This window comes from Agelaius tricolor, unplaced genomic scaffold (assembly GCF_023055355.1).
Source record: "Agelaius tricolor isolate 1412-34295 unplaced genomic scaffold, bAgeTri1.0.p SCAF_1, whole genome shotgun sequence".
Taxonomy (NCBI): Eukaryota; Metazoa; Chordata; class Aves; order Passeriformes; family Icteridae; genus Agelaius; species Agelaius tricolor.
The window spans coordinates 4221768-4245810 of NW_027269261.1; the positions used below are offsets into that span (position 1 = coordinate 4221768).

A 24043-nucleotide genomic window follows, 5' to 3' on the forward strand; every position below is an offset into this window, starting at 1 on the left:
TTTGGTTTTAAGAGATTATTAACATCCCTGGATTCATCAGTATTCTCTAAATTTCATGTACTAAGAACCCTGATGTATTTTTGTATCTCATGGCTTTTTTAGCTGGAGACTGTTGTACAGACTAGACTAGAGCACTGCCAGCTCAAGACTCCATGTTATATTCATGGCTTGCACCTCTTAAATGGTGTCTGTTTGTCTGGAAATTTAGGAATGAATGCTAGCTGAATATTTGTAATAGTTTATTTTATATCTGCTGGATTGCTCCCTTGAGATCCCCTGAGGTCCTCCTTGCCCCAGTGTCTGTACAGGATTAGGCATTTCCACCGTAAACAATTTATCTTGGTTGAAACTTCATTTCGTTTCTTAGGAGTGACATAAAACTGGAAATACTTGATTATCCATCAGTATTTTTGAAGCAATTCATAGTTCCTGACAAATAAAATGAACTGGTGTTGTGGAATTTATTTTGTATCTAACACCATGTGCTTCCTGCAGGTGCCAGTTGTAACAAACTAGGAGTAACAGCAGGAATTGTTGGAGAAGCAGCATTCCTGAGTAGTTCTGGTTGGAGACAACATTTTCTTTCCACTCAATCCTTTGTATTTCCTTTAACATTTAATTACCTCGTGCCTCTCAGTGATGCTGAATAAGAGTGGAGATGTCTCTTTAACCTCTTGGAATATGTTATTATGTAGGTGGAGGCCCAGATTATAAGTGAAAGGTAGTTTTTATTTAAAAAAAAAAAAAATCATGCCATGTCTGAAGAGCTGCAAAAGGTAAGTCAGGGCAGTGTAATTTTAGAGTAAAAAATAACAACTGGGCTTTTTTTTTAGTCTTTTAAATAGAATGAATGCTAACTAAACCTGGTAACATTCCAGGCTTCAGTGGGGTTATACAGGATTACAGCTTCTCGGTGTGTTTCTAATGGGAATCCTTCCTGCCTTCCCCCAAAGCAGGTGCAGTGACCAGCCAGAGCAGGCCCCAGAGCCACAGCAGTGGGGAGTTCAGCCTGCTCCAGGAGCACGAGGCCTGGTCCAGCAGCAGCAGCAGCCCCATCCAGTACCTGAAGGGCCACACCAGGTCCAGCCCCGTGCTCCAGCACAGGACGCCCGAGAGTCACGGCAAACCCCCCCAGACGGGCTCCCCTGGCAGTGAAGTGGTCACCCTGCAGCAGTTCCTGGAGGAAAGCAACAAGAGTAACTCCAGTGAGGTCAGTGTGAGAGGATTTAACTACACAGTGCCCCGTCTGGGGCTCAGAATTAATGCAAGGCACAGTGAGTAGAATTCCTGAAAGATTTCTTGGAGCTGTCGGTCACACCTGCACTGAGGGGTCACAGGCTCTGTCTCCTGATGCGCTGACTGGTTTCTCCAGCAGGAAATCTGTGGAATTTTGCAGTGTGACCCTCTGTGGTCCCTGGGTCAGGTAGGAAGGTCAGCCTGTACTGACAAAGCTGTCCAGTGCATGGGGCACCAGAGCTCAGAGTGGGTTCACTCTTCTTCTTCCAGTCCAGCAGCAGCTGCTGTCACATCTGTCCTGTATCAAGCACAAGGAAGATGTTTGACTTCATTCCCTGAGGAGACTCCTGTCTGCTTCAGTTTCATCTTCTTAACAGTACTGGAAAACCAAAAGTGACCTTGGAGCTTACTGAAATCTGACAGGAGTAAGATGAAGGGAGTGTTTCTGTAAATCAGTGACAGTTTCTAAGAAGCCCTAAATCACCTCATCTCTGCTGGAATTCCAGGTTCTGCATCCCTGGTTCTTGAGCAGATCTGCCCAAACTCCTGTAGGATATCATGCTGTAGGATAAAGCCAGCCAGTCACTGTGACTGGGGCCTCTCAGGGGTGAGGATCCAGGGTTGCCTGGGGCAGGTGACACAGATCTGGAGAAAATTCTGCATTTTTTGTTTAGATACTTAACATGACTCTCACTTCTGGTCTCCCTGAGGATTTTTTGGGGTTTAAGCACTAGACAATACTCTTCTAGCAATATGAAATAAAAAACCCACCTAAGTCATCAAGCCAGGTCTGCTGCTGTTCACAGATCCCAGAACCCCTTTTACAGCCTCACAGACCCATTCTGGGTGGAAGGGTATTCAAGCTTTCCAGTCTTCTGCCAGAGCATTTCTCTAATGCCTTTAGCTTAATTCTTCCACAGTTGTCTCTGGTACCATTTTGAAAACAACTGCTGTCTTACTTCACTGAGCCTGAATATTATTCACCTAAACTGTCTTTTTGTAAACTGCACAGAAGATGCCTGAGTATGTGTCACAAATGTTTAATTCTGCTTTTAGAGATGAGAAATTTAAAGAAACCCAAATCTTTGTAGAATTGTTAATATATATATATCTACAAATGCTTAGGAAAGGGAACAATTGCAATTTAGAAACTTCTGTTTGCTGTTTTTACAGATGAAGTCTGCAAGTGAGGAGAACCTTTTAGATGAAGTGATGAGGAGCTTGTCTGAGTCTTCGGAGCTGGCAGGGAGGGAGAAGCTGCGGAAGCAGCCGGCAGCTGGCTGTGGGATCGTGAGATCCCTGAGTGTCAGAAACACGGGGGATTTCTCAGATGGACGAGCCCTCAAACCAGAGCAGCTGGTGAGGCCCAGCCTCAGGAAGGCTGAGGATCACTACTTCAGTAGCTCTCCCATCAAATTCACCCCTGGCGCCCAGGGGAAGCCCCGCTCCGTGAAGGAAAAGATCCAAGCGACTGTGACCCAGCGACAATCCAGGGACTGCAACCCCTACGCCACCTTACCTCGCGCCAGCAGCGTCATTTCCACGGCAGAAGGAAGCACCCGAAGGACAAGCATCCATGATTTTTTGTCTAAGGACAGTAGGCCTCCCGTGCCCGTGGATGCATCCCCGGCTGACAGGAGTGCTCCGCCCAGCTCCAGTGAGTACTCGGCTCTGCGGGTGTCCTCTCCTTGTGTTCACTGTGTGCCTGCCAGGGGGGAGCGTGGCCCGCAGGGAGAGGCAGCTCCCACGCTCACAGCACGCCCTGTGGGAGGTCACTCTGAGCTTGCCAAGCCTTCCAGGATGGAAAGGCCAGGTGGTCGTGAGAGGACTCTGCCGAGCGCGGGTGTGTTCTGGGATAAAGCCAGCGGGTCTGCGAGTGGCAGTGCAGGGTCCTTCACTGCGCCCCAGCCCTTCTTATCCCTCAACACCGAGTTAGTCAGCAATATCAGTGGATTGCCCCCGAGATCCACCTCCAAAGCAGCTGACCAGGCAAACGCGTCAGCGTTTAGGTCAGTGCTGAAGAGCCAGGAGCAGCCTTGTGCTGCTCCAAAGGCCCAGGGTGACCCACGGGCAGCTCTGACCGGGGACCCTGTCCCTGCCCCCGGCCCCGGCGAGGCCCAGTCCCCACTGCTGGTCTCAGAAGATAACCAGACCCTGTGGTATGAGTATGGCTGTGTATGAAAGAAAGCTGTATTATTAAATATTTATGTCTAACATGCCATAAAGGTGTTCTCCATGTCCACTGGATGACAGAGGAAACTCCCTCCAATGAAGGAATCATTGCTGGTTTATCCGCGGGGTGGTTGTTCCCTGTGGACTGTGGCATGTTTGAATGTGGAATTGTAACCCCACCAAAGTCTGCATGAAACATTAATTGCACTGTGTATATTTTGCATGCCTTTATAATACAAGCTCTATTTTTATTTGTCACGCATTGCAAATATTTTGGTGTTTTCCTGTTGGTTACTGCTGCATGTTAAAGCAAGCGCATGCCCGGGACGGCGCAGGGAACAGCATTCCTGGGACAAGGACAGCACTGGCAGTGGAGCTCGAGCTCTCAGGGCTACCAGTGATACACTGATTATCTACCTGGAGGGGAAAAAAACTTTTTTTTTCTTCTTTCAAAAATGAGGTATTAATGGAAAGAAACATTTAGAGATACCTCAGTGTCTTCTTACCCTTTTCATTTATGCTGTGTCATGGCATAAATGCATGAGGAACAAGTGCCCACTAATCCAAATACTTCAGTGGCTCTAGTTTGCACAGTGAATATTAATTACTGTCCATACTGAGTAATAAGCACACAGACCATTCATAATCTTGAACAGAAATGATAATTCTTACAAAGAAGTGATAAATAGTTGCATGATACACAGCACTTGTCATGAAAAAATGACCTTTTCCACCTTTTCCCTTTTGTCTGCTTTGTCTTTCCAGTCGTGGGTACAACTGTGGTGAAGTGTTTGATTTTATCAGGGGTCAAATAACAGGCTCCTTGTGATGCATAGGAATAAAAAACTGTCTTGAGTATGGTGGAAATTCATTTTTTCTTGTCAATGGAAGTACCACTGATGTAATAGAAAACAAATGGTGTAACAAAATAACAGAAAATGTTAAATTAATGCAGTTAAATAAAAGAAATAAAACCAAGTTGTTTGCAAGGTTATGGGAGGATATGAATACTTCAGCAAATAGCTCCTTAAATTCCAGATGAGCAGCTAAAGAGAAATGTTGAAAAGTAACTAGTTAATGTGCCACTGTCTCTGCACATGCTTGAAACTTCTCAATGGTAAATTCAAACAGAGTTTAAAATTGTATCAGATTTAAGCTATAATTACACTAGGCTTTGGACATGAGCACTTCTTTGCAAGAGGACATTGGTTATGGCAGTTATAAAAAATTGGGATGACAGTAGAGCTAGAGAAAAATAATTGAAATGGAAAATATATATTGAAAACAAGTGTCACATTCTGTTTTGTACAAATGCATTCATTCTGCCAGCAGTTTTGTGGCAGTCACAGAACCACTGTGTGGGCTGAACTTTTAATTCCTTAGTGCTTAATTAGGGAGGGGCAGTGAAGGCATAGCTCCCAAGGAAGAGCAGCAGCTATCCCATGTGGGAGTCTGGAAGGGCTCTGTTTTATTTGGGATGGGAAGCCCTGCAGTTCAGGAGCAAGGGGAGGATATTGAATGTCTGTGGAGAATAAAATGACTGTTGGAGGATGTGACACAGTCCTTCCCCAGGTCTGTACCACTCGTTCTTACTGGGCTGATAAATCTCTCATTTCTCCCAGGACTGGACACAGTTAGTTATTGCTGTGTTCCCTCTGGAACTATCTCAGCAGCCAAATAATGAGAAATCTCTATCATCTCAATTTCACACATATTTACCCTCACAGAGCAAGACCAGTGTTCTGTCTTGGGTCATGCATTTGACTTCAGTTCATCTGTATTTGTGTTGGGATTAGGTTGGAGGTGAGGAGCACCAGCATCCCAAGTGATGTGTGCATGAGGCATTTTGCAAGTTGGTTAAAGAATTGCAATCCTAGAGAGAGCCCTTAATACAAACTCATCCTGTGCTGCCAGGGGCTGGCTTTTCTTCCCTGTGCCCTGCAGAGCCACTGCTCAGAACAAGGTGTGCAGCTGCTTTAGATAACTCTGGCTGCAGAAACCTCAGGTGTGGTATTGCCTCCTCCTCTTGCTTAGGTTCTTAGACAGTCACACCTACAAAAACTTCCAGTAGTGTCCTCAGCTTCCCTCTTGAACCCCAAGGGCTTTGGAATTGCCAGGCAGGAGTGTCCTGGAGCACCAGTAGTTGGAGACTAACCTTGTCCAGCTCAAGCCACTCCGCTCTGATTTATAAATTTGCACGGAATTGCATTTCAGTTCTGAGGAGAATAACTTGTTTTGTTCCACTGAGTTCAGCAGCAGCAGCAGAATGTTCTGCAAGAGAGTGTTTAATGGCTCTGAATAATGTCTTATCAACATTTGTTTGTTCCTTATGAAAAAAAGAAAATGTTGTCATGGACAGAAGGATCTTTTTTTTTCCTTCACTGTTTGGATGTTCGTGGATGTCTGTTTGTGTTCAAGTAGTGGAAGTTTCCATGAAATTCTTTCCGTTCCCAATCCCTGCTGCTCCTCAGCCTCATGTGCATGGCAGGATGGAGCCCTTGCTCATTCCTTGGTTCCTGCTGCCTTGGGCAGTGCTGAGTTAGGACTTTGCATGGTACTGATAAACACGAAATACGTGGCTGCTGCCCAGAAAGGTTTTGTTGTTCAGCTCAGCCGTTTGCTCACAGTTGAGGTTTGCCTGGCTCAGGGTTTGCCTGGCTCAGGGTTTGCTTGATGCTTTGCTTTCAGTGCCTGGTGACTTCAGATCTGCATTTTGCATGTTGGAGCTGTTGCATGCAAAGACAGTTTTGTGCTTTGTGGAGCTGAATGTGAACGTTCCTGTCGGTGTGCAGCAGGTCAAAACACAATGAAAGAAGTTCTCTGCTGGGGTCAGTCAGCTGTGATTGCACCTCATCGTTGCTTTTTATTTCCCTTCATGCAGAATTGTAGGGTTGGTGTAGCTAAAGGTGACATGTATCTGACTGTGGCTTTAGGAATAACACCTGGCTGCTGTAAATGCTGAGATGAATGTCAGTGAGTGTAGCTGAGCAGGCACTTGCAGTGAGTTTCTTCTGTCCCTCTCCTCTGTCCTTTCCTCCTAAAAACAACCAGGAAGTGTTCATGTATCCTTTTGCTTTCCTAATGAGTAGAATGTGTTTTAATGCATGAGGGTTTTTTTTATGTCCTGATAAACACAATGAATAACCTGAAATGCTTTTCTCTGCAGATGTGGAAGCTATCCCAGAAAGCAGAAATTCAAAAAGCAGGTCTAGGGAGCAACAAAGCTCCTAATTCTATTACCCACTACCTGAGCTGTGGGCCAAGTGGTGAGTTTCCTGCCCAACCTGTAAATGAGATGAATTTCATTTACAACAAACTAACAGCATTCCATCCCAGCCCCAGAGCACATTGCATTAACCAGATGTAAATCCTGCTTGCTTCCCTGGCTTCTCTCGCGCTCACTCCTTAGCCCGGGGCCGGCGGCTCTCCAGAGCTTCTTCCAGAGGCAGGGAACCTTGTCCTGCTCAGCCTTTTGCCTCTAAAAATGACATTTATTTTTATTTTTCCAATCTCCTGCAGAAGAAAGTTCAAAGAAATCCCATTAAGAAATAATACTGTAGTCAGTTTTTTGGACAGGGGCAGGTAAATCTGAAAGAACAGTTGAACAAAACTCAGAGTATTCAGTACCCCATGGAATCTGTCTTTTTATAAAGCTTGGTTTTGGTGTTCTGTCCTCTTCTCGTCTTCCCTGAGCCCCTTTGGTGCATGCTGTTAGTGCTGTTAGTGACTGAACTCTGTGTGTTGTGCCTCTACACTTGAAGCTTTTTCTTACACTCTTTTCTCTTTCTGCCTTTCGACTGAACACAGAGAGAAAAGTGTCCTTCAGTATCTCAGTGTGAAGCCTTTATATCTGAAGTAACAAGACAGCGACTGTAGGAATCATTAATAAAAATTAAGGGAATTTTTTACATTCTTCGTGACTAGAGCAGGCAAGAAATAAAAACCTACCTACCTACCTTCCTTCCTTGAATCAAGGAGCTCTACTGGAGTCTACTGCCGAAAATGTGTAGATGGTCTTAGGAATTATTGCACATTGCACTGTTAAGATCTACTGAATAAAGGACAGTTCTCATCTCCCTAAGGACCAAGGATTTTAAGGTCTCAAGAATTACTCCAGGGGAAAAAAAATCAAAATAAAACTTCTTTCATCTTCTGTTTTTGAAATTAGCCACTGATTTGCTTAAGCTTCTGCTAATAATTAGCCAAAACCCCCCCAAACTAGCAGTTTCTATTTACGTCTGTAAATCTAAAGGAAATGCTGTAGAATTTTGTTGAAATGGACTGTATATACAGATACAAAAACCTCACAGCTACTGGCACTTCACTGCCTTATTTGGTTAGCATAATCTGCATGAAATTGCTCTTAAGAAAGTTTATGCTGATTTTTGTTGCATACTGCAAGAGAAAAATTTGTTTACATCCATGGAAAAGCTTGGTAACTAACAGAAGTGGGAGTCATGGGATAATGGTATTATAGAGACATTGTTTGTCCTTTGTGTTTTTCACATTCCCCAGTTACTCTGCATATGTATGTTCAGATGTTTCTGACAGGAAATTGTCGGGTATGGTTTTTCTATAACTTTTATTTTAATAGAAGGCTGTTTTCCACAAATGCCATTTCCAGGATAAGACTGTCTTACAATGTTTGTGTATTGACTAATTTTTTTTTTTTTTACTGTTTGTCTTTTGACATGAGCTGATTGTGGCTTAGGAGGTTTCTTGATGGCAAAAAGAAATGTAAATAATATCATATGCATTTTACAATCAGTTCCCTCTAAGGTTATCTTTTACTAGATACATTTTGTTCATTATTGATTTATATTAAAGTCAACAAACATTATTGGTACATTTGGTGGTTGCATATATTTGTCTGGAAAGTTTTGCAGCGAGCTCAGAGGAAGTTGATGGGAGCTGAGACCCAAAACGAGTTGTTCTATTTTATTAAAGCCAGTAAGCACATTCCTGTTCCTCATGTAAAGGGCTGAGTTCCCTGTGTCACCTCCGAGTGTCCAACAGGCAGGTGCATAATGTCACCTGCAGCTTCCTCAGAAGGTGAGCCCCACTGCTGAAGGCAGTTCAACAGATTGAAAAGCTTGAAATCTTCTCAAAAAGGGGAAGAAAGAGGCATGCACAGTAAGCTTTAGAAGGGGAGATGTTCTGTTTGTTTTCTTGAAAATGAGTTTGTTCTGAAATTTTCTTTGTGATAAAATGGGCTAAGAGATCTCTGTACTAAGGGCATAGCGGGTATGACAGACAATTCAAAGGCCATAAAGATCAGGAAGATCTCTCCTCACTCTGAATGGCAGCAGGCTCAAGCTCCTTTCAGGACCTGGGTTCTCCTCACTCTCTGCTGACAGAGGACTGAGCAGCTCAACCCCCCAGCCAGAGCCATTTGTCACGTTACTGTTACAGAAAAATGCTCTTGAACCGGGAGATGAAACCGCAGTGCCAAATGCTGCCAGGATCCCTGCCAGGACCCTGGTGGGTGGCTGTGTCTGGGGACTGTCACTGTCACGACTCTGGCACACACTCCTGTGTGTGGGGCACTGCTGGGCAGTGTCAGTGCCCTCAGCAGAGCTGGATGTGCCCTTTCCATCACACAGGGATCCCCTCCTGCTCCACGGACCAGCTCAGCTCCTCTCAAGCCGCTGCTTTGCTTTGCAGAGAAGTTCCCTGGCACTTGAGCAGTCAGGTGGCTCTCTGTGCTCTGCCAATTCCCCTTTCCTTCTTCCTTTCTTAACCTTCCCACTCTGTGCCCTTAAAGGGAAATATAAAAAACCAAATTTAACCTGGGAGCAGCCTCTCAGTTCCTGCTGCTCCCAATGCCAGGGATGCACATGGCAGCTTTGTACCCCAGCAATCCCAACCCCAGCACTGCCAGTTCCAGGTTACAGAGGAGGTTCTCATGCCATACAATGTGTATGTTCTATTTACTTTTCTGGTAGGCTCTGAGGATTTAGTAACATTCCCAGCACCTATTATTATTATTTCTAAATTCTGTCCAGGACATGATGCAGCCTAACAAAGGGAGCTCATGTGTGATTTTTAGGGGTAGCTGATGATGTATATGTAAATAATGCTTTGATATTAATAAAACTGCCTTAAAGGAATGTACCGAGGTGTGAAACAGAACTTAAAAAGCTCTTATTTAAAACTGTAATTTCCTTTACATATTGATTTTTTTAATGTTTGCCATTGTATACATTTATTAATGATGTTATTAAAATGCCAAACCAAATAATTTTTATTCTTATTTTGTGTGTGTATATTTATACACACTTTTTTTTTCTGGAAACTGATGTTACTGGAAGGGTATTGGTGTCGTGGTGATGTGTGCAGTGAGTATTTCTTCTGGAAGGAAACGGATAAAACTGTAGCAGAATTTTTCTGGACCATGTGTAGTTTGTCCTGTGTGATTTGTGTAGAGCTGGGTAGCTTTTAATTGTACACTATTTTGATACTATTATTAAAAAAAAAAGAGACTGATTTCATAATTAAATACAAAAAGAAATCATTCTAGATTTGCCAGGTGTAGTATTTGAAGCCTGGTAGATATTTTTGCTGAGATATGTCTCAGGATCCCTTATGAGGATGAAGTTAAGTCATGCTTTAGGCAGTGCAGATTCCAGGATTGTGCACATCCTTCAAACCATTTGTCATGTTTAAAACATTCCAGATTTAAAAACCTTGGCAAGTCAAATCTAAGGCTCTTTTTTTGGAAGTGATAAGGGATTTAGGGGTACCACAATAAAAAAAAGTTAAGGGGGAGGGAGAGTGAATGGCAGAGAGAGAGCAAGGTAAATATTACATTTAAAGACACATCCTAATGTGTCAATGTGGAGCTAATTTAGTGGTGCATCTGTCAGTCCAGAGCTCATTCATCTACCCAGTATTCCTAAATACCAGATGTTCCCTTCAGTCTATAAAATGTCATGTATCTGGACATCTCTCTAGTGCTCTTCCTACAGCTGCAGCATTTTTTGGTCACTTCTTTCCCACTGAACATGACTCCCAGGATAGATGCAGTTGGTTTGTGGAGAACTGGAACTGCTGGATGGTGAAGGGTTCTGTCACTCAGAGCTCCAAGAAAGGTACCAGATCCTTCCAGATGAAGGAAACATGGTAAGGCTGTGTGAGTGAAGGAACTTGCCTTACTGTAGATGGTGATTTTTCCTACTCAGTTAATAGTAATTGCTCATTCACCCAAGATCACAAATGCTTTTACATGTTTTTAATTTGAGCTCCTGCAGTTCTGGTTCCAGTTCATCCCAGCCTGTGCTGATGCTCTTGCCCTGGAGGCTTTGTTTGTACTGACATTTTCCTTAGGCTGCATCCTAAAGCCTTCACCCCCATCACCCTCAGATTCCATCCCTCACTCACTGCTCCCCTGGCCTTGGGTTTTGGGGGTGCTCATTGCCATGGGATGTTTACTGGACTTGAGGGAGTTGCTGCTGCTTCTGTCTTCAGCACACCGTGATTGAACAATGACAATCAAATGCATTTCCTGTAGTGTAGGTGAGTTGGTTTTTTAGGTAAAAAGAATAAAAAGAAAGCAATGTGTAGTAGGGCATAAATGGGTGCAGGGACAGCCACTCTGTCCTGGGGGTATTGACAGGTCCTACAACTTGCAATTTGTTCTTTTCTAGTGATGTCAAGTTAAAACCTTCAAGGCCAGTCCCATGCCTGGGAAATTCTAGTTTTATCCATTTACTGATAAAGACTGTAGTAGTATTTAAAGAATGCCTTTTCTACTTACTAGCTACTTAGTGGTAGATTGCAAAATGTCTTTTTAAGAACACTGTTAACCTTCCAATAACTGAAAGGCAGAAATTTTTCTCACCAGATTATACAATATAAACTTACATAATTGAAACAAATAAAAAAGGAGTAAGCCATTTTTTTCAAGTTTTATTTGTAATGAGATTTTTCACCAGTTTTGCTCTATAAAAATCTATGAGTAGCAGTAGAAAAAAGAACTTCCTCTACTTCATGTCTTCATCGAAGTGTATAATGATGGGCTCGTGGCCTGTTGATCTCACAAACTTCAGGAAGTCGTCGGGGCTTAAGCCCATGGTTGCAGAATTTGTCATTGGATGGAAATACACCTTTTCATGGCCCCCTTGGAGCAGGGCAGCGTCCAGCACCAGCCTCACATCTCCCTGGTCACAGAAGAGGGCGAGCGGCGTGGCACAGCCCTGACCCACCCGCAGCTTTTCCAGCATGGCGTTCTCGTCAGCAAATCTGAGGTTTCCGCTTCCAACGCCCAGCTTTTTACCAAGTTCGTTCAAATTGACCTGCCTGTCGTGCAGGATGGTCACCAGCCAGAACCCTTTCTTCTTTTTGTCTTTGAGAAACAGGTTTTTACTGTGAGCTCCTTTCATGTGTTGGACGTGGGGCATCATTTCCTCAACAGTGAACACCTGGAAATCAGCAGCAGTGTGGTGTCAGACTCTATATCCCATTAGACTCCCAGTCGTGTGCTGGCAGGTATCTTTTGTTAAGTATTTAGAAAATGCTGAATGTTCTACTCGGCCTAAAAGCTGTACCCTTTTATGAAGGAATTTTAACAGAACACGAATAAAATGTGACAAACTGCGCCAGCACACTCAGAATCGTTTCTGTCTCGTGCGTGCAGCAATGCCTCGCTTTAAAGGCAGCGCTGGGAGCGCTCACACGTGGAATGACGTGGTTTGTAACTGGGAGCGAGTAGAAGTTTGGAAAGCATCTTGGATGCCGCCGACTTCAGGGAAAAGAAGTGGGGGAGCCGCCCCTCAGACTACCGGGAAAAGGGGGTGGATCTGGAGGCAGAGTCAAAGCGACCAAAAATCGTCCCCAACCATTCTGCCAGGCCCTGCGAGAACTTCCTCACTGATACTTCTGCTAAAGCCGCAGGGGGTGGACCTCATCCCGCCCTGATTCCGCTGTGCCCCGCTGGCAAGGCGGGGGTTTATAGCCGGGTTTTAAGGAGGCTCCGTACCTGGGGGTGCTCGGCGGTGACGGTGGCGATGCCCAGGTCCCGCAGCCGCCGCTCCAGCGCCTCCCGCAGCTCGGCCGCCATCGCGCCCCGGGTCCGCCCCGCTCCGGGCCCGCCCCCGGCAGCGCCCTGCCCCAAAGAACCGGCAAATCCGTCAAAATCGCGCTGGTTTGTGCTAAGGAACACCCCCTGCGGATCAGACCGTGGATGTAATATATCCCCATCCCACCCGAGCCTCCCCTCCCGCACAGTTCAATACTTTTCGTGTTCCTTAGAGCCATTTCCTTCCCAAACAGCGACATTAACGCATTGTTTCGACACACGCTGTATTTGGTTCAAGTGTTGGTTTCAAGCAGATATTTAACCTATTAATCCTTTTGTTCGTGTTCTTACTCTAATTTCAGGTTCTGGCGTGCTCCATGCCCACAGTTTTGCTGAAAACGCTGCTAGATAAGAAAGTTATGAAAAAGTCAAAGCTAAAAAGAAAATCAAAATACATACACCCTGTAAACAAAAACTGCATCATTTGTATTTTTTTAAATCAACCAATAATAGTCAGGAATTGCAGCTAAGGGACAAAGCCAAACATTAATGGCCACACAGTTGGAAAATATTTCTACAACCCAAACTGTCGTCCTGACCTATGACATCAATAATTATTTGTTTCCAGTTGGCCCTTCGGAAAAACGGGCAATCTGTAATAAGCTTTAAATTAAAACAGTATGACTGCAGTAAAGAGACATGTGGAAGAAATACAATCCCAAGCTAATTCCCAGAGCCTTACAGCAGCACACAGCACACACAGCACACACAGGAAGATTTCCAGGCAGCATCCAGTGGAAGATCAACTCAAAAAGGAGATTTGCAGTAAACTCTGATGACTGTTTCACAGGCTAAATCTATTTTTGCATTAAAACGCTTTTCAGGTCAGTCCCAAGATGTGTTGCCCTCGTAGTGGCCTTTCCTTCCCTGCATGTCTTCTGTGCTAGAACACTGACTGCTCTTAATGTGCTTTGCACAACTTTTGGTATTTAATTACTTTTTTTTTTATTATTGTAATCTGGTTTTGAGAAATACACAGCTCAGATATGTGAAGGAAATTATGGTCATTACTTGTCACACACAATTTGCAGTGTCCGGATTTACAGGGATCACCACAGCATCAGGCAGACCCCTGGGATTATCCCTGGGTTTTACAACCAGCATTAACCAGGTAACATTAAGGAGTTTTCACTTGTAGAGCTTCATCTTACATTTTTGTTTTCTCTACTTCATTATTTTAGAGAGGAGGTAAAAATCAGGGACGTTAAAGCTTTAGCTTGCATGTGAGTGGGGAGGGCTTTGCAGAGAGGAAGCTGCTGTCTCCTGGCAAGGAGGAGTAAAACAGATTTAAGTGTGTAGATAGATAAATAGATGTTAAAAAAAATAAGTTTCAAAACCCTAGAATAGGCATAAATTCATAAAGTCCCTGTCCCGTGACGGGTCTGTGTCCCGCCTCCCCTGAGGGCCTTTCCCGCCTCCCGTGAGGCGAGGCCCCGCCCCCTGCCGGGCAGCCCTGGGGTCGCAGCTGCGCCTGCGCGGTTCCCTCGCACCCCCTGGGGGCGCATGCGCAGAGAGCGGCGCGCCGGGCGTGAGGCACGGAGGGGACACGGAGCCCTTTCCCTTTCTTCCCTTCCCTCCTTTCCTCCCTCATTTCTTCCTTCATTCCTCAGGCTGTCAGGGCCTGCACCCGGGGGCTCGGAGAAAAGCGCTGCCCCCGCGGGGAGGGCGGGCTGCAGCTGACAGGTATTAACCAGGCAGAGCCATGGGCAGGAGAGCAGCAGGAGCGGGAATGTCGCTGCTCCGCCCCGGGAGCCGGGAAGGGTTTTCCGCAGGCAGAGCCTGGCTGGGATTCGCTGCTGTGAGCTGGGCCAGCGGGCCTTGACCTTGTGTTGTCTGTGTGTGTGTGTGCAGCATCCTGTGGCAGCTCCGCGGCTCCCTCGGCTTTACCGATTCAACCCCTCTGCGGTTCTCTTTAGGGTTAAAAAACCCACCAAAACAGCTGGGTCTGGTTGGTTAAGTTTGTCATGTGCTCGCTTGCTGCAGGAGTCAGGGTGCAAGGGAGGTTTTAAAGGGCCCGCAGCCATTCTGGGAGGAAGCGAGAGCGTTCCCTGCCTTTGGGAGGGTGACACAAGGACACCTCTGAGTGGGGACAGGGAAGGAACAGAGAGTCCCTCCCCAAGCAGGTCAGAATCACAGAGTGCTTTGGGTTGGAAGGGACCTTAAAGACCATCCTGTTCCACCCCCTGCCATGGGCAGCGACACCTTCCACTGCCCCAGGGAGCCCCGTCCAAGCTGGCCTTGGACACTTCCAGGGGTGTGGCAGCCACAGCTTCTCTGGGCACCCTGTGCCAGTGCAGAACAGGCAGCTCTGGCAGCAGGAGCAGCTCAGGGTGTTGTCCGGGATAATTGGCAAAAAGACTCAAACCAAAGTTAAGATGGTTAAAACAAGATGTGGGATGATCTGACAGAAGCTGAGCCAGGGCTTAGCCTCACTGGAGGTCTCTGAGCACACGTCAGCGCTGGTGTCACTGCCGTGCTGTGGTCTTTCAGTGGTGCTTTTGTCTTGAAATGCTCAGGAAAAGGGCATTTTGCATTTTGAAATGCTTACCAAATGGCATTTGGTGTGTTTTGGTGGCTTAGAGAGGTGGCTGATGCTTGTGTAATTCTGTCAGTATAGCATGAGGAGTGCAAATGTGGGGTTTTTGTAGGAGACGTCAAAGAACATGCAATGGGGGAATTAATGGTTTAAATCAGAGATCAGTGGAGAAAGATGAAAGATCTGTAAGCTCTTAGTAGATCCATGTTTCTGCAGTGGAGTAGTGGAGAAAGGTGAAGCACAGAAAGAAATGGAAAAACTGGAACAGTCCCTAAACAGTTTAATTTTGCCAGTGTTAAAAAGCCTGTTTGCAAACATAACACTTGTGCCTCGTGTTCCCGAACATTTTGTCCTGAGAAGGAGGATTTTTGAGCCTCGAGGCTGACCTCAGTGTGTGCTTTGTGTTTGCAGGGGGGAAATGAACCAAGGGTTGCTGCTGAGGTTTGAAAACCTGGTGCAGCTCCGTGGTGCCTGCCAGCAGGTGCGTGCCCTGTCCTCCAGGAAGGTGTGTGGAGCACGATGGAAGCCTCTGGAGTTGTCTGCATCTCCCATGTGGTCCCTCCCTCTGCACCCACAGCTCTGGCCAAAACACAGATTAATCAGTGCTGCCTTACCACAGTGCAGACATCTAGCTACAAAGGAGGTAATTAAGGACATCCAGTAATCCCTGGGTTTGTGTGGGAAGTACAAGAGCTCAGCTTGAACATTTGAATTAAAAAGGAAAAAAAGCGCTTTATTCATGAGTATAGAGACTTGTCATAAATCTGTAAGACAGAATGTACTTCATGCATAATTTTTTGCCATTCCCTCTCAAATATGACTTAGACCAGTAACATAATGAATTTTTGCTGACACTGGAGGAAATTATTGCAAACAAAAATGGAAATTGTTTTATTGGCTTTTGTCCTTGTTCTGAAAAATTAAAAATGCAAAAAGATTAAGAGTAGCATGCTACACATTTGAAATGTTCACTATGATGTGTTAGCTCATTCATTAATTGTAATTAATTGGTATTATTGTAAAGAAGATGTGTTTACCTCATGTGGCTTGAGACCGTTGTCTTTTTAATATTGTCTTTGTTATATCTCAGTTTATATTTCTGTGTTTGTGTCTAATTCCATGTAGGAGACAAAAAAGAAGAAAAAGAAGATTCCCCTGACAAAAGGTGAAGTGGAGATAAGGCAGAAGATGACTGTGGAGGAACTGGCACAAGCTATGGGCAAAGACATAGGTGAGAGCTGCTTTGGGGTCAGAAACAGCAACATTTGTCACACCCCTTCCACCAGTGACAAAGGAGAAGGTGGCTTCAGTGGCCTGAGTGCTTCTGGATCCATCCCAAAGGAAATGTTGGGAGACACAGTGCAGACTAAAGAGAAAAGATGTTGGGCCATCCAAATGACCAGGCCAGCCATTTAAATGTGAAGAAGCCATGTCTGTCTGTCTGTCCTCTCCAGCAGAAAGGTCTCAGATCGAGGCAAGGCTGCTCCTTGTGGCTGTGCTTCCCAGGGGCTCAGTTATTCCAGAAGGAAAATGCTGCACCCTGGTCTGTCAGAGCTGGACCCCCATGCGTTAAGAAGTTGAGGCTAAAGAGCTTCAGCCCAAAATCCAGAGTAGGAGTAGGAATCTTGGGTTCAGGAGCAACTTGTGTTTCATTAGAACAGTCCTTTGATTAACTGGGAGTGGCAAGACTTGTCTGGAATTGCTCCCTCTAACAATTTTTGACTACTGTGATATGTTCTGTGTTTCTACAACCAAAGAACGGAGCATGTGATCGGATTTATCAAATTTCCTTCCTCCTTGAATCCTTTGCTCTTTGTTTTAGATGAGTTTCAGTTGTTTTCTCTTTTGGAGTTAGTAGAAGAGTAAGCCATGAATATCTGAGTGGAAAATAAGATTCTAGCAGCTAACAGAGTAGTAATTTTCAGTAATTCTGCAAAAAGTTCTTCTCTGCAAGTATGTAGATTAATGGCAACTTCTAGATAAATCTGACTAAAGGAAAACTGCTTGGTGGATAATACTTATTAGCACAAAGAAAACATGGAAAAGTCTGATGAAGTGGGTTGGGTTTTTTTGTCCCACATGTTTTTGTGGATGTAATTATTAAATGTGTTTATGTTTGCTGCAGATCATATTTATGAAGTGCTGCTGTACACAAACATTAACCTTGATTCAGTAGAACCAGATTCCATCTTAAGTGAAGACCACATCAAGATGATTGTTCAGAAATCAGGAATGAAGTATAAATCAGCAAAGCTGAAAGAGGAAAAGGAAAGAAAAAACACAGATGCTGTCAAGAGGCAAGTTGTGAGCTGCTCTTTTTGACTCTTTTTATTCTATTCCTTTCTGCAGGTGTTTGGGGAGGAGGCAGCCTGGATTGTGGGGCATTGAGTGCTGTGCTGGGTGTGGCCCAGTGAATTTTTTTTTGGCATTGACAATTCCTGTTTTTGCTGCAATTACAGACCTCCTGCAGACCCAGCAGTGCTGACCCCACGGCCCCCAGTTGTCACCATCCTGGGACACGTGGATCATGGCAAAACAACCCTGCTGGACAGCCTGAGGAAAACCCAGGTGGCAGCCATGGAAGCAGGAGGCATCACACAACACATTGGAGCTTTTATTGGTATGATCCAAGTCCACCTGCTCAGCTGTAACACAATTTCCTCTCCATCTCAGGCTGTGTTCATTGGGGAAAGAAAGTTGCCACATAAATGGTGAGAAAGGAAACCATAACACAAAATGTCTGTTGCTGATACCTGTCATAACTCTGGACATAGAGCTTTGAGATTGTCTGCACAAGTTGATATTAAATTATCTGGGGTTATGGAAGATCCCAGGACACTTTCTTGTTCCTGAGGATTTAACAGCACCTTTGACCTTCATGCCAACAATTACCTGACTTTCTAAAACATGTCATTATTATTAAAATGCCCCAACTGCCTAAAACTTGTCATTATTATTAAAATGCCCTCAAAGGGGTGGTGCTTGATGTACAGCACATCAGATGAAGCTGGCTGAAGTGCTGATGTTGAGCTGTACCATTTGTCACAGTGCACATGCCTTCTGGGGAGAAGATCACCTTCCTTGACACCCCTGGCCACGCAGCCTTCTCAGCCATGCGGGCCAGGGGCACCAACGTCACCGACATTGTCATTCTGGTGGTGGCAGCAGAGGATGGAGTGATGCAGCAAACCATAGAGTCCATCCAGCACGCCAAAAATGCAGGAGGTACAGAGTGGGGGGTTTTGGGAACCTTGTTTTTACCTCTCAAAAAAGCCTCTTTGTGCTGGCATCCACAGAACTGGGGAAGTGACTGTCCTCATCCCATTCATCATCCCCTGTGATGTATGAAATGTACTGAATGTTGCAGTAATACAAAAAGATCCTAAAATATGAATATTTAACAAGCCAGGGGTTCATTGTTTGGGTTTTTTGCCTTCTCTACATGGGTAACTCCTGCAGCTTCCTCCTGGTAGCTCAGATCTTGATGGCTGCTCAAGGAAGAGGCACCAAGTGAGATGAGCTGTTCTAAATGCCTGTAACTTGCTCTAACCTTTTCTAGCAGCTCTGGTGGTAGCAGCAGGTTTTGGTTAGGTTGGTGCTGAGTTTGTGTGTTCTCTTTTTAGTTCCTCTTATCCTGGCCATTAATAAATGTGACAAACCTGAAGCTGATCCTGAAAGAGTAAAGAAGGAATTGCTGGCTCATGATGTGGTGTGTGAGGAGTTTGGAGGTGATGTTCAGGCTGTAAATATTTCTGCACTCAAGGTAAGATTGTGGTAGAAAAACTGATGATGTTCATGGGTGTCTAATATGTGCAGAGAAATGCATTTTTATTTGGCAGCTGGAAAATAAAATGCTTTTCTTCCTGGTATTTGATCTCTTGCCATGAGGCAAGAGCCAGAATTATTTGAAACACACTGAAATGTATTTTGAGGCTCAGACTTCCAGCAAGCAATAATATCTCATTTTTCTGCTGGTAATTCAGTCCAGCAGTTTTGTGTCTGATGTCTGGAAGTCTTGCCTGGGTGTTGAATGTCATCGCATTTCAGTGGGGGAATTTGGCACCAAGGGTTGGACTTCTGATCCCACTTTGCTTGGGCACTTCCTTTATTCTGTGTGGTTTTGTGTGGCTTTATGCAGGGGGAAAACCTGATGGTTTTGGCAGAGGCAACTGTTGCTCTGGCAGAGATGTTGGAGCTGAAGGCAGATGCCACAGGGCTGGTGGAGGGAACCATCATTGAGTCTCGGAAAGACAAAGGGAAAGGGTGAGTCCAGTGCCACCTCTGCACCTTGTGACAGCACAGGCACACTGGGCAGGGACCTGTGCCTCAGTAAGGAAAGGCAGAGCACTTCCTTTGCAGTGCTCCTAGCCAAAGCCTTGAAATACTACTCTGCAGCACAAGAGGTTCTAAACTGATGGGGCAAAACTCATCGCATCCCTGAAATGAAAATCCTGTGACAGGAAATAGTTTCAAATGGTAGAACTTAAGTGGTTTTTTTAATGTCTTTTAAAAAGTAGGAATGATGACTTAACTGTCCATATATACAAAATTCATGACTAGATTTGTGTAACATGACATTCTACCCTTAAGTATCTTGGTCCATTGGCAGGTTTATGAACAAGGTGTGTTCTGTCCTCTTTACAAATGAACTGAGTTCTACAGGGTTGTTGGGATTTGTTGTTTGGGGTTGGAGTTTTTTTGGTGGGGGTTCACTTAATATGTAAAATCACCATGTTGCTGGGTTCCCAAAAGCCAGATTTTGGATTGATCTGCAGAAATGAAGAGCACAGTACAGATTTTGGGGCTTTTTAACTCACTGAAACATTTGGTGAGAGCTCTAGTAAATCATCACAGGAATATAAATCAGGAGTTGATGGATGACACTTGGGACACTGCATTGTGCCAGTGGTGGATCACAAATCCGTTCTGGTTGTGTTGTGCCTACACTGGCTGTGAAGACAGGGAGAAACATCACTTGAATTCTGTCTGTTATTTTTCTCCTCTGCTCTTCACTAGTCCACTCACCACAGCCATCATCCAGAGAGGAACTCTGAGGAAAGGCTGTGTTCTGGTTGCAGGGAAGACCTGGGCTAAAGTGCGTTTCCTGTTCGATGAGAATGGCAAAGCTGTGGATGCAGCCCCACCAGGCACCCCCGTGGAAATCATGGGCTGGAAGGAAAGCCCTTCAGCAGGAGATGAAATCCTTGAAGTAGAGTCTGAGGTACACAAAGAACTCACACTGCTGCAAGGATGGGAAGGAGTTGAGTGACAAAATAAGTGAGAGCTTTTAATCACCTGGATAATCCCATGGAAGGTTGAGCATGGGGATTAAGGGACCTGAGCTGATGCTCTGGAAGAGGAATGAGGGTTTGCATTTTGCCTCTTTCTTTTCCACCTTTCCCCTGCTGGACTGTCCTTGTCTCCACTGGAACAGTCCAGTACTTGAGGAGACCAGTGTTTTAATTTGAGAAAGACATAACTCTTGCCTGACAAAAAGAAAATGCGTAAAATACAACTTGAGATGGGTGTTGTGAGAGCTGGAAAAATACCACATGAAAGAATGAACAATAATTTTCTTCTGCAGTGCAGAGATACTATAAAAATAGGCCTTGAGTCACATGGTAGCTGATGGGGAGGAAAAGCTCTTGTCTCATTCTCTGCCATCTGTGCAGCAAAACTATAGTTAAAAGTGAAGGAAAATGAGTGAGCCTGTAGAGGGGATGTGAAAGGATGAAATTGCAGTGTTCTGAAGCAGTGCTTTCAAGGTAATGATTCTGTCTTCCTGCCCAGCAAAGGGCACAGGAAGTTGTGGCTTGGAGGACCTATGTTGAACAACAGGAGAAGATGAAGAAGGATCTGGAAGTTATTGAAGCAAAGCAAAAGGAACACAGGGTGGAATATGAGAAGCAGCAGCAGAAGCTGGCCCACTTGACCTGGAGACAGAGGAAGGCAGTGCTGTACAAGGCCAATAAGCAACTGATGTTCTCAAGGCCTAAGGAGAGGACAGAGATGGATGAAAACACACTCTCATTAATAGTTAAAGGTGCTGTCCATGTCTGTGTGCTGCTCCTTTGGTTCTGTGCTTCTAAATGCTCAGTCTGAGACAGAGCTCTAAACTAACCCCAGCTTCTATTACCAAAGGTTTGATCAGTTTAAAACTTATTGAACTTCTCTCCTAAGGGCAGGGCCATCAGAAAACATCCACTGGTCAGGAGGATGTGCTGCCAGCAGGGCCAGAGCAACAGGAAAACTTAACGTGCTCAATGCACTTACCCAGGGGCTCCTGAGTAAAACCCATACATAGAAACCCCAATATATATACACACACATATATAAAATCCTGTATATGTAAAAAAAGTCCCAAGCTATAACCATTTGGCACCAGCAAAATAGAGGAGAATAACAATTATGTATTGAAGTGGGATAGGAGGAAATTGGTTTAACCTCACTTAGTGATACTCAAGCAGTGACTGTAGTTGAAAACCTGCAAACTTGATGTGACAGTGACAGCAGATGTAGAGCCTCTGGCCCTTCTGTATTTATCCAGTTTATTTCTGGAATTAACAGACATTTTGGGTGGGTTTTAACATATTACTGAAAATATAGTGACAGATGTCAGAAGGCTTTCTGTTGCACAGTGTGGAGTTGACATTAGTTGTATTTCTGTGTCTTTGACTTACACAAAGCCAGCAGTATTTCCATTTATCCATGCAGGTGATGTGGATGGATCTGTTGAAGCTATTCTGAACATTCTGGACAGCTATGACTGTGAGGATGAATGCAAACTAGATATTGTCTACTTTGGAATGGGAGACATCAGTGAAAATGATATCAGCCTTGCTGAAGCGTTTAATGGTGAGTGTTTCAAAATCATTTTACAGTTTTGAAATTACTGACTTACTGAAATGCACGGGCCTCAGCCAGGTTTTGCTTTCTCAATAATAGTTAGCAGCATCAATAAGGTAAATTTTTGTGAATGTTGAAAATGTTTTCTTGGAACATCAGACCAGTGCAGAAGAGGAGGCTCAAAGTCTCACAGAAATGGAAGGACTCTGGAAAAGTTCTTGCCAGAAATTCAGTTGTTCAGGTTAAACTCTGGCTCTTCACTCAGGCTGCTTTATGATGCTCACACAGGGCAAAGCTAGAAAAGCAGGTTCAAAAATAATTTTCTCTTTGCTCAGGGAGGCATCTGGATCTAGGACTGAGTCAGTTGTTGCTGTTCATACCCCATAATTCTCAGAGAATGAGGTCACTGCACATGCCAGTGCCCACAGGTGGGCAAGAATCATTTAGGATTCACTTCCAGCTTTATTTGGACAACCTTGTTGGTTTTCCAGCCCAAAAAGAGAGATCTGTCTCCCTCACATGAGCTGTGTGTGTTATTTTCTGCTTTGATACCCACAGTCTGTCATCAGGGACCTTCTGTGGGCTTTTTTGGGCCATTTATTTTGATAGGTTTGTAGCAGTCCATGAGCCATAGCAGGAGAGGCAAATGGTTCCCCATTAAAAGAGAAGCAGGAATAAAATGTACCCTGTGCTGCAGAATTTCACTCTAACTGCTCAAAGACTGATCCCTTGTAGTCAGCACTTGACAGTTGTTTCATTTTTCAGGTGTAATATTTGGATTCAGCGTGAAAGCCAATGAAAGCATCAAAAAGCTGGCTGATAAAAAGGGAATAAAAATTAAACTGCACAACATTATCTACAAACTTATAGAAGACTTGAAGGATGAGCTGAACAGCAGGCTGCCCCCAACTGTGGTGGAAACTACAGTAGGTGAGTTTTCATTGATACATTTTTGCCTCAAAACGTGGCAAATTCTATACTCCCAATAAAATGCAGCCTGCTTCTACCTCGTGCCAGTTTGTTATTCCTGTGGACTTCAACTTTACTTTTTTTATTTTAGGGGAAGCTTCTGTTCTTGACACCTTCTCTGTCACAGTAGGAAAAAACAAAATTCCAGTGGCTGGATGCAGAGTGCACAAGGGGCTGCTGGACAGAAAAATGAAGTTTAAGCTAATCCGTAACAGGGATGTTATTTGGAAAGGTGAGTGGAATTGCCACAAAACGTGGATTTGTGCTTAGTATTTTTAGATGTTGCCAGTTCCCTGGGAAGTTAGTGCAAAGGATCCTAGAGAAATGCTGAATTCTGTCCAGGATGGAGAGGAAAGCCACCAAATGCCAGTGTATTATTGTTCAGAGCTTTTTCCAGCCACCCACTCTGGTGGGCAAGCAGGAGCATCTCAGGATGTACCTGCCTAAAGGAGCTGCTGCCTTCCAGTAACCACAAGCACCCCCCATCCCTACATTTTCCTGCTTTCCCTGTGGAGCCACAAAGTGAAACATTAATGGAAGGGCAAACCAATCCATTGCTCTGCTCTGCTGCTGGTGGCCTCTCTTTGATGCATTTTCTCTTTGTAGGATGTTTGTCATCACTGAAGCACCATAAAGATGATGTCCAGGTAATAAAAACAGGAATGGATTGTGGATTGAGTTTGGACAAAAATCTGGAGTTCAGTATTGGAGATGAAATTATCTGTTATGAAGAAAAAGAAGTGCAACAGACAACTTCCTGGGACCCAGGCTTTTAAAGACATTTTAACATGTGAACACTAAAGGACAATATATTATGATCCTGGCTGGCCTTTAAGTCTTAACATTAAATGAACTTTCAGAGATGCACAGGAGCTGTTCTTTACATCAGAGCACTTCAGATACATTTTATACCTGAAATGTTCTGCTCTTCCATCCTGCCAAGCAACCAGCTGCCCTCACTGGAACACGGGATAAATCACTTGGGTAACTCCAAGCACTTCAAGGGTGTAGTAAAACCAGCATGGTAAAATATTTCTAATGACAAGCTCTTGGCTCCAGATTAGCTGAGCCATCTCCTCCCTCCCCTCCCAGTGCTGCTGTACAGTATTTCAGTGGTTTTCTTCCTTTTACAACTGGTACCCAATATTCTTAAAATCCAACTGCTGCTTCAGTTTTCCACTCAGTATCTCCCCCTAGCTGGCTGGCAG

The 24043-nt window shown here is 44.6% G+C and overlaps 3 protein-coding genes across 25 annotated transcripts in view; 2 read left to right on the forward strand and 1 right to left on the reverse strand.

Annotated features, from left to right (window-relative positions):
- Window positions 1-9801, forward strand: part of CCDC88A (coiled-coil domain containing 88A) — a 71023-nt gene extending 61222 nt beyond the window's left edge. For 12 of the 21 annotated variants that reach the window (XM_071447130.1, XM_071446715.1, XM_071447301.1 and 9 more), the window contains 2 exons: window positions 954-1210; window positions 2410-4386. In XM_071447130.1, coding sequence (XP_071303231.1) covers window positions 954-1210; window positions 2410-3417 — 1265 coding nt within the window. In that variant the 3' untranslated portion in view covers window positions 3418-4386. Of the gene's footprint in view, window positions 1-953; window positions 1211-2409; window positions 4387-6574; window positions 6675-7215 lie in introns of those variants that run through there. The other 9 variants (XM_071447711.1, XM_071447878.1, XM_071447954.1 and 6 more) reach the window with 2 other exon arrangements.
- Window positions 9802-11287: 1486 nt separating this feature from the next.
- Window positions 11288-12498, reverse strand: LOC139600328 (prolyl-tRNA synthetase associated domain-containing protein 1-like). The gene is made up of 2 exons (XM_071448492.1): window positions 12386-12498; window positions 11288-11828 (listed from the first exon to the last, which is right to left on the reverse strand). The coding sequence occupies exons 1-2, from the start codon at window positions 12464-12466 to the stop codon at window positions 11391-11393; spliced, it is 519 nt and encodes a 172-aa protein (XP_071304593.1). The 5' UTR covers window positions 12467-12498; the 3' UTR covers window positions 11288-11390.
- A 1490-nt stretch (window positions 12499-13988) lies between these two features.
- On the forward strand, window positions 13989-23698 carry MTIF2 (mitochondrial translational initiation factor 2). Of its 3 annotated transcripts, none has more exons than XM_071449687.1 (14): window positions 13989-14607; window positions 15432-15663; window positions 16146-16251; window positions 17146-17317; window positions 17480-17640; window positions 18069-18245; window positions 18644-18783; window positions 19159-19283; window positions 20037-20241; window positions 20811-21063; window positions 21735-21875; window positions 22632-22796; window positions 22927-23067; window positions 23442-23698. In XM_071449687.1, exons 2-14 carry the CDS (start codon window positions 15439-15441, stop codon window positions 23609-23611), a joined length of 2181 nt encoding a protein of 726 aa, XP_071305788.1. In that variant the 5' UTR covers window positions 13989-14607; window positions 15432-15438; the 3' UTR covers window positions 23612-23698. The 3 variants fall into 3 exon arrangements, with proteins under 3 accessions (XP_071305788.1, XP_071305943.1, XP_071305867.1); XM_071449842.1 differs by having other exon boundaries at window positions 13989-14167; window positions 14468-15663; XM_071449766.1 differs by having other exon boundaries at window positions 13989-14167.
- The last annotated feature ends 345 nt before the right edge of the window (window positions 23699-24043 follow it).